At 44.0% G+C, this 10,153-nt stretch overlaps 1 protein-coding gene across 1 annotated transcript; it reads left to right on the top strand.

Annotated features, from left to right (window-relative positions):
• Positions 1–7,804: 7,804 nt before the first annotated feature.
• On the top strand, positions 7,805–9,568 carry LOC308097431 (grainyhead-like protein 3 homolog; the record flags this gene model as incomplete). The annotated part of the gene is made up of 1 exon (XM_080445190.1): positions 7,805–9,568. The coding sequence occupies one exon, from the start codon at positions 7,805–7,807 to the stop codon at positions 9,566–9,568; it is 1,764 nt and encodes a 587-aa protein (XP_080301316.1).
• Positions 9,569–10,153: the final 585 nt, after the last annotated feature.

The raw sequence follows: 10,153 nt of genomic DNA, 5'->3' as shown, positions 1-10,153 counted from the left end.
CTTAGATGTTTACATTTTTAGCGCTCAAGGAAATCTAACCGACGGGTTGAAACAAGCGTTTATATCGCTTTTTTAGTCAGCCTGTGGCATGTTTTCCCAATACAATCTTACAGGAGCAGTACTGTGCATGTGGACGGGGAGCATCTGGCTCTCTGGGCCTGGCCCGTCAAAGGTTGAATGTGGTTACTGAGGGACTACCCCACAACGTCATTTCGACTATACAATGTGCAAGGGCTCCATCTACAAGGAAGCAGTATGGCAGCAAATGGCACACATTGAGAAATGGTGTGAGAAATCTCACAGCATACCATTTCAGTTTCCTGTGGTGGTGATCCTGTCTTTTCTACAAGACCTACTGGACGCAGGCAGGGCCATGTCCACGTTAAAAGTCTAAGACTCCCTGACCAGGCCTCCTTTCGAGCCACTGAGTCAGATTGACATAAAGCATCGTCTCTTAAGACTGCGCTGCTGATGGCTTTAGTGACCGCTGAAAGGGTCAGTAACCTTCATGCACTGTCAGTACACAAGGAGTGTACACAGTTCAATGAGGGGGCTACGAGGGTGGTGGTCAAACCCAGACCCGATTTTGTGCCAAAGAACCACCTGGTTCCGAGTGTCCCTGTGACCTTGGAGGCCTTTTCACTCGGCTCCTTTTGTCTCGCAGGAGGATGAACGGTTGCATTGTCTTTGTCCGGTTCGGACCTTGAAATGTACATTGATAGATCCGAAACTTCTGGGGAGTCGGATCAGTTGTTTGTGTCATGGGCCCGGCCCCCGCGTGTGGTGGGTAAACCTATTACAAAGCAAACGCTTTCCCACTTGATTGTGGAAGGCGTTCAGTCGGCTTATTCCAGTGCTGGGATGCTGACCCCAGTGGGACTGAGGGCACATTCCACAAGCGGTATGGCAACCCATCATGGGCCCTTTTCAAAGGTGTCTCTTTTCAGGATTCAGGATGTCTGCAATGTGGCGAATTGGGCTTCGCCCTTGACATTCGCCAGGTTCTACAGTTTGGACGTCACTGCGGCCCTTGTGGCGCATACTGTAGGGGATTACCCTTTAAATTCACATTTGTTTGGGGTGCCAGCCGGCTTTTCAACCGACAATTTTTTAGAGTGAATACTTTAAAGAGAACCTACCACAAGGATACATATTTTATCAGCCATGCAACCTGCATGTACGACATGAACCCATATTTTCCACACCAAACCGTTTTCAGTCACAATTGGTCACAGAGGAATAGACTCAATTCAACACCATATATTTTTAAACAGTTCACATTAAAGAAAATAACACGCAGTCCTTGTTTAAATCAAAAAGTACCTTTTTAGGATTTTATTCATTCCTCAGTTCATAGTTCAGTTCCACTTCCAAGCACAAAAATACCCACAGTTTATTAGCGCTCTTCTAAAAAAAAAAATCCAAAATAAATGCTGTTTAGGAAACAGATCCACGCCCAAAATAAACAAAATAACCCCCCTTCAAAACTCCTCCAACCTCCGTGCTCCGCCTGTTAATAGGCTCCAAATCTCCACAAGAAAGCTTAAGCTCCAGCAACCTTCGGTACCATGGCATGGAATCCCAGAGTAATGGCCGGGTCCGGATCCGCCGTTGCTGTCGCCTCGCCGTCGCCGATGTCCAGTTGTTGTTTGTTGTTGTGTGGTTTTCGCGGATCCAACGGGTGTCCTCCCGACGCGGACTGTAACACGCTAGAGCCACTATAAATAGTTTAGGCTATTTTAACACAAACAGAACGGTCCCAGCCTCTTCTGTTGTGAGACGCTAAAACAAACACAGTGACAGAGCCAGCGAGATGGTGCACTTCAAAGGGAGCGGGGTGGAGAGCGTGCGGAGACAGAAGGAAGGTGATAGGCTGACCGGTTTTGTGAATGGGGAGTGGAACTAGTGAATGAACGTGACGTGAAAATAAAACTCAGGGGGCGGACCGCCACAATGCAGTCCTCAGTGTAGCCTCCAGACTGGGGTCAGGCCCCTAGGCTGGGTGTTCTGGTCTTGAGAAAACAATCAGGGAGTTTACTATATCTCCCATAGCGAGACATTGAAGCAAATATTAGGATATAAAACTATAGGTTACTGTACGTAACCCCGGTTTTATGAGCAATATCAGCGAGATGTCTCAAAAGACACCCTTCTTTTTACGAATGAGAAGAAAAATGTTATCTTCAATTAGAGGAACCGCCTCTGACTATTAAAGGATGGAGGGCGGGTCCTCCTGTCAGAGGGCGATCAGAATCCAGCCAATAGGATTGTCTGGAAGGTATAAGGTAATGCTCCTGTGATCACGCCAGTGGGCGCTCTCCATAGCGAGACATCTTGCTCATATTACTCATAAAACCGGGGTTACGTACAGTAACCTATAGTTACTCCAACTATCACACCTATGAAGAAAAAAATGTTAAAATATTTCATTATTTTCCCCAGACGTCCTGCACCTCCCTGTGTGTACAGAGGAGGTTTCCTCTGAAGAGGAGAGGAGCCCCAGTCTGGTCCAGGAGGAACCAGAGCCTCCACACATTAAAGAGGAGCAGGAGGAGCTACTTCAAAGACCAGAAGAGGTTGATAGGCCAATGCTGACATTACTAGCAGTGAAAAGTGAAGATGATGATGGTGAGGACAGAGACACAGAGCCTGTTGCCAGCACCTCAACTGAACACATGAAAACACAAGCTGATGTAGAGGACTGTGGAACATCACATCCAACTAGTGATGACCAGCTCCTCTTTTCACACTGTTCTGAATCTGAAATCACTGAAGACAGTGATGAGTGGGAGCCCAGTGTAGATCAGTCACCTTTAAACACACTGAAGTCACACAAGACACAACATGTGGAAGGACAGAGATTGTCTTTGAGCAACAAGATGTCCCAGGACCTGAAATCATCGAAAGAAACTCACTCCATTCACACAGGGAAGAAAAGTTTTAGTTGTACAGTGTGTTGCAAAATGTTTAATCATAAGTATCTAAAGACTCACATGAGGACTCATACAGGGGAAATGCCCTCTACTTGTGAAGTTTGTAGTAAAGGCTTTCGTGACAACGGTGATCTAAAAAGACACATGAGGACTCATACAGGGGAAAAGCCCTTTACTTGTCATGTTTGTAGCAAAGGATTTAGTCAATTTTGTCATCTAAAAATACACATGGTGACCCATCCAGGGGAAAAGCCATACAAGCTAAAGACGCACACGAGGACTCATACAGGGGAAATACCCTTTACTTGTGAAGTTTGTAGCAAAGGCTTTCGTTACAACGGTGATCTAAAAAGACACATGAGGTCTCATACAGGGGAAAAGCCATTTTGTTGTAATGTTTGTAGCAAAGGATTTAGTCAATTTGGTCATATAAAAATACACAAGATGACCCATACAGGGGAAAAGCCATTCATTTGCACTGTTTGTAGCAAAGGCTTTTGTTACAACGGTGATGTAATAAGACATATGAGGACTCATTCAGGGGAAAAGCCATTCACTTGTACAGTTTGTAGCAAAGGTTTTCGTGACAACGGTGATCTAAAAAGACATATGAGGACTCATAGAGGGGGGGAAAACCTTTAGCTGCAGTTTGTGACAAACGCTTTGGTCCAAATATACATAGATTCATACGCAGTATAACGACGGGTCACCGTTACTAGACTAATTCAAATTCAAACACAGCTCTGCATAGGAATTGGAGCGGTAAATAAACACACCAATTGTAAAAATGTATTGAAGTTATTGGGGGGGGGGGGGGTGATGCAGCAGGGACGCTGAACTGTCCGTGTATGTCACTCTTAAGGTGCGGAGGAGCCGATCTCATCATACACCTACGAATGAACAGAAAAGGCACATTAGTCTCCACACAGTAGTAGCATACTTTTTAATTTACAAGGATAATGGTTAGACTGGTGAAGAGGATCGTGAAGGGAATGTAAATCTTTGATGTCTAAACTTACCTCTGTCTGTTCTCCTCCTCCTCCTTTTAATGCTGATATATCAGATAACAATTCTATGTTTGCTAAGCACCTGTCTCAGTTCTGTAAAGATTCAAACATAATCTGCTGATGCTCATGCCTGTATAGACAACATAGAGGTGTGTTATGGGCTGGCCACCTCGGATCATATGCCTATAGTAATGAATCTTAATGTTGTCAATGTGCCCACCTCTATCAACATTGATATTGGTAATAATCCAGGGAAGGTAGACTGGTCAAAATTAACCAGTGAGGATATTGACTGTTACTCCTCTATTACTGATAACCTGTTCGATAATATTGTCCTGCCAAAGGATGCACTGCACTGTGATCATTTGAACAGTACAAACCCGCATCATGGGATCAAACTCTGTGCCATGTTTGACAACATTGTTGATGTTCTTAATGCCTCTGGTAGGCAGTTCTGTAAACAAGTGAAAAAAAGGTGCACAACATTAATCCTGGTTGGCATGTTTGGCAGGCCTAGACAAGGTTCATTGTTTGAGGAGAAGAAACTCACCAACGCAAAATGTTAATGTGCTGTTCGATCTGTTAAAAGACAGGAGAACACTTTGAGAGCAGACTCACTTGCTAGTAAGCTGCAAAGCAAAGACCTTTATGACTTTTGGAAGAGGGTCAAAGTAATGAACAACAGTAAAACAACCCTACCCTCTAACATAGAGGTTGAGTGTTCATTCATTATGAACTTTATAAATGATGTAACTAACTTAAATCAAAATGTATGAAGGATTAGGCATACATATTGAGCTTCAGCCTATGCCTTTTCGATCAACCAGAACAAATTATTGGATTACAGTGTGTTATGTTTTGTGATACTGTTGATGTGGATCAAAATAAACTAAACTAAACAGTAAGAATGTGGCCCGGTTGAGATAGCTGAGGTGTGGCGAAAACACTATTACAACTTATTCAACTGTGTAAAAGGTGGCACTGTGGCAGTAGATCATGTTGACCCATCTGAAAATGTACTGATCAGGTCTGATGATGTGGTTGATGCCATTAGGATGCTAGATAACAACAAGGCATGTGGCATGGATCACATCACAGCAGAACACCTCAAATATGCGAGCAATAAAATCTGCCATGTGTTTTACAGGTAGGCCTATGTTGGTTCATGGTGTCCTTCCAGAGTCGGCCTCTATGTATGATGTTATGTTTTTTGTATTGTATTGTTGTTTATTGTGTGATATTGGTATGTATGGACCCCCTGTGTCTGGAATAAAGTTTTAAGTGAATTGAATTGAATTGAAATTGAATATGCCTGCCAGGGAGCCAATCAGACACAGGTAAGGTGGGTCTATCCTATAACGTTCATAATCACGCCTTCTTCCCAGGGTGTGTTGAGGCCAAAGAGTTCCCTCCGGGAACACGCACCCTGTTTATTAGTTCCGGGAGGGTGATACCAAGTGGGAAGTGGATAGAGGGGAGATTGGTGTCGACTGTAATGAATTTAATCATGTATGTTGGGTGTGTATATTTAGTAGGCTCAGTGGTAACTGTAAATAGGTATTGAGGGTGCATATACATGTGGTAGGGTTTTAAGTAAAATAAGTTATTCTAGCTACATATGAGATCACAGGAAGAAGGTTTCGGTCACTGGACATACATCGGGGAGAAACCCCACGTGAACTTTATGTGCGGTTGAAGGACGTGTTTGTATGCGTCAAACCAGAGACCTCCACTGTGAAGGACATTTCAGAGTTACTGATTCTGGAGCAGTTCTTGAGGATGGTGGATCGGTAAGTGGAGGTCTGGACCCGGGAACGTGACCCAAAGTCAGCGGGAGAGGCCGCCCGGCTTGCTGGGGTTTTTCTGCCAGCCAGATCCGGGAGCAGAGGCAGTAAAGGCCCCTGCATGCTACCAAATGAGGTGATCACCCTCTCACCTTTTTAGGTGAGAGGGTGATCACCCTAAGAGCGCCTAGTACAGGGGTGGGCAACTTTGATGATGGAGAGGGACACTATATTTCCACACTCACTACAGAGGGCCACATTGCATATACTGTTGGGCAGACACCTCTTACCTCCTTATTGTAACTTTTTTTGTAAATGAATGCCGTACCTCGTCACACAAAAGTAGAAAAAATAAAAATAAAAGTACGACACGTTTTGAGCTTGTAGATCTGCTATTTTTGCTACTTTTGAATTGGAATGCTGATTATATATTTTTTGCTATTTTTCAATTGGAATGCTGAAAAGTAACATTTTTATTTAATTTCAAATGCATTTAGTTATACTTATGAACTTTATGAACTTAAATACAAATACATTGGACATAAAAAAGACAATATAAATTTTATACTAGTCATTAAGCTAGTAATATAGACTAAAGTAATTAAAGTGGGTCATGTTTTCATGTTTGCAATTGAAACAGCTGATTAACCCGCGGGCCGCATTAAGTGAAGGTGGGGGCCGCCTGTTGCCCATGTATGGCCTAGTATCAAATCGCCCTATCACCTCATTTGGTAGCATTTAGGGGCCTTTAACGGTTGCTGGGATGTTTATGTATCTTTTATTTTACCAAAGATTTGTTTGCCAAAGTCAGTACAAAAGTTAACATTCTCTTTTGCATGACTTGGCCCTGTGTTTTGAAATGAAGCCCATTTCCAAGTAAAGTTCACACTGTTGATGATAAGTTGTTGATTCATTGAAAACTATTACAGACATAAATGTAATCTAGTCATCTGGTCAGTTTACTATATTTTAAAATATGTTGTTGTATTGCTCATTGCTTTAGCTTCTTTTTATTTGATACCTGAAAAAGAATGAAGAATTAATTATCTCTTTAAATTATGAATGAATGGAATGCATTGATGGTATCAAATGAATGCATTTAAAGTGGATACAGGTTATTAAAGCATTTTTCCTATCAAAAAAATAATAAAATCCATAGATATTTAAAGATGAGCAGCAGACAGCAGTCTATAAATTGATATTGTTGTTTAATTGTATTGTTTAATAAAGCACCATATTGGTGAACAAAAATACATTAAGATAATTTGTAAATAAATAATGAAGCACAGAAACACTTTTAAATAATAACATATTGTATTGGTATTGGCTACTAGATTAAATGACCAGTGATTTGTTTCTATTTTCATTTATGTAAGTTTTGTTTTTTCCTTTAACCTTTACAGTTTAATTTATAAATATATAATAGTCCTTTCCACTGTCAACAGCTTTACCACTTAAGCTCTATTTGTAGCTATGTGCTAACCTTGAAGATTAGCTATTTTTGTACATTTATTTTAAATGTTGTGAGAAAAACAATCCCTGACACCAAAACGTCCATATCTGCCTTGGAAATTAAATTGAAAAATTATGCTGACAAACTATTAACATCTTAAAGCTCAGTTCCTTACATCTCCTCTCTCACTCTCAGACTTATTGCCGAGCACTTAACACCTTGTCGATCCAATCTCACTCTTTTGTTTAACGTGATAATGAGATGCATGATCCCCTTCCTTTGGATTGTCCTGCAAAGTGGTCCCTTGTATCACAACATGCTCATTCATACACATGCAGCTTTTAGTTTCTCCCCAGCCCAGGAAGGGTCAATCCCTCTACACCTGTCCTTTCAGAAACCTGTTTGCAGGCTCTCGACCAATCAGAGGAAGAGTGGGAGAAACTACCTGCTGGCCTTAAATAAACCTGGGCCCCCAATGAGGAGGAATCACAACTCTTGACTCACCTAGACATGTCTGATCATCTCTGTTGTTTGTTAGACTGACATATACTGAGAGAGGAACACACACCTGGTTAAAGAGAATACAACTTAAAGGAAAACATCTCCACCGTTACCCCGACTGAAGACATGACCAAAGATACAGAGACTGTGGGACTGGTCCCTCAGAAAGAGAAGTTCAACTACAACCGTTACGCAAACTACGTCATGGACTCCTGGAACTATCTGGAGAGCCCCATGACTAAGTCCAGATCTCACCAAACGGAGGACATGACAACTCTCTCCATGCTCTATGAGCAGTGCAAGAACCTCAAAGACCACAAAATGTCTCCCTGCAACGACGGCAGCAGTGTCTACAAGCCAACAGAGAGGACTCTTAGTAACTCGTCCCCCGAGCTGGTTTCCTTGGAGACGCCCCCCAGTATCATAAAGATGCTGTCTGACGACGTTCCGTCCAGCCTCCCCCAAGAAGCGCTAACGTCTCCCGTCTGCAGCCCCGCCGAGCAGATCGTCTCTCTGCCTGTCTCGGTGTCCCCCGCCGCATCGAATGTCTATGCCACCCTGACCACGGCCAGAGTGCTGGCAGACACCCACGACAAGCAGGACCTCAACAGCATCCTTGACTCTCTACCGCTGCAGAAGTGGCCTGCGGGCGCTTTCCCCGAGGCCAACGCAGAGGCTCTTCCCTACAGCGACCCCTTCTCCGAGGAGCCGTCTAGCCCCGTCTACTCAGACTCCTACACCAGCAGCTCCCCTCCCGAGGGGTACGGGAGTGAATTTCAGTTCACCCTGGGTGCTCCCCCGGCCACCCCACCCAAGCCGTGTGAACTGCCCACGGTTTACCTGAACAAGGGACAGTTCTACCCCATCACCCTCCACGGAATAGACAGCACCGCTGGCCTTGCAGTCACCACGGTCAAGACGGTGGTCATGGCTGTGTTTGAAAACGACAACAGGACCCCAGAGGCGCAGCTTCGCTGCTGGAACCACTGGCACGCACGTCAGCCTACCATCAAGCAGAGGGTCATCGACATAGCCGACTATAAAGAAGTGTTCAGTGGCATCAGCCACGTAGAGGAGGTGGCCCTCAATGCTCTCTCCTTCATCCGGAACCCCAATGAAGAGGCTAAGGTGTACGTTGGCATCCACTCTCTGAGCACTGATTTCTCCTCACAGAAGGGCGTGAAGGGACTGCCACTCAACCTACAGATAGACACGTATGACGTCAGCACAGGAACCGACCGGCTGATACACAGGGCTGCGTGCCAGATCAAGATCTTCTGTGATAAGGGTGCAGAGAGGAAGATGAGAGACGAGGAGAGGAAGAGGACAAAGAGGAGTGGGGCCAAGAACTCTGATGAAACCAGCGCCAACAAGGGTTTGGTGTCCAGCTCCATGAGCAATGACTGCACCTTCCTCCGGGCCGTGGGCGACCGCGTCACCCAGCCCGTGCTTTTCATCCCAGAGATGCACCTCTCCAACCTGCAACGCTGTGGCTTGGCCGCTCCTTCGACAACTCAGGAGGAGGTTGAACGGTGTTCTATGAAGCGGTCAAATCCCGACGGAGACCGGAGTAGCCCTCCTCCTGGCAAACGGGCCCGCGAGGACGACTCACATAGAGTTCTGCTGTACGTGAGAGCAGAGACTGAAAAAGACGCGTTTGATGCACTCATGCTCAACAGTCCCACAGTGACAGGCCTGAGAGAAGCTATTTCAGAAAAGTATGGCATGCGAAAGGACACCGTTGGGAACATTTTGAAGAAGTGCAAAAGAGGGATTTTTGTCAACATGGACGACAACATTGTTGAACACTACAGTAACCGATCCGCTTTCCTCATCGATATGTCCGAAGCCACACCTGGTCAATTCCAGATCACCCTCACTGAGCTATGAAGGCCAGACACCCTGTTCAACAAATTATGGCTGACAATTTCAACCATCTGAGAAAGCACTGCCCTGCCACAGAAGCTGTAGACCAGCCTACCTAATCTAGGAAACTGAACTGAACAAAAAGTACTCCCAGTTTCATGCCAAATCACCCAACCTTTTTTTAAGTCACTGCCTTTGTACCACCCGCCCAGTGTTCTCCTACTGGTTCTGTTTTTATTTCATTTTTATTATTGATTTAAGTATTTTATATAACGTCAGAGCAATTATATTATGCTGTAAATATTTGTTGTAAATAAAAAATAATATGAAGTTGTTTTGTGTTTGAATAGTTGAATCCATGTACAATGAATTGTGACATATTTCAATATGAGTTTTTAGACACATTCTGTACACGATCTGTGTACAGTTATCAGCATTGTCAGAGGATACCATTATTGTTGCTTGCAACAGGATATCAAAAGCCAATGGTGCCTTTTCTCATGCGAACCATAGCTATCAATATCGCCTTTGTGGCCACTGAGTTCAAATGTTTGTTGCTTTTTTGATACTGCCAAAAGTAAGATTTTGTAGCTGCCTGCCTTTTAGTTT

This window comes from Gymnoscopelus braueri (genome assembly GCF_963280865.1).
Source record: "Gymnoscopelus braueri genome assembly, chromosome: 12".
Classification (NCBI taxonomy): domain Eukaryota; kingdom Metazoa; phylum Chordata; class Actinopteri; order Myctophiformes; family Myctophidae; genus Gymnoscopelus; species Gymnoscopelus braueri.
Note: the sequence above shows the minus strand (reverse complement) of the source record. Positions and strands in the feature narration are given on the sequence as shown.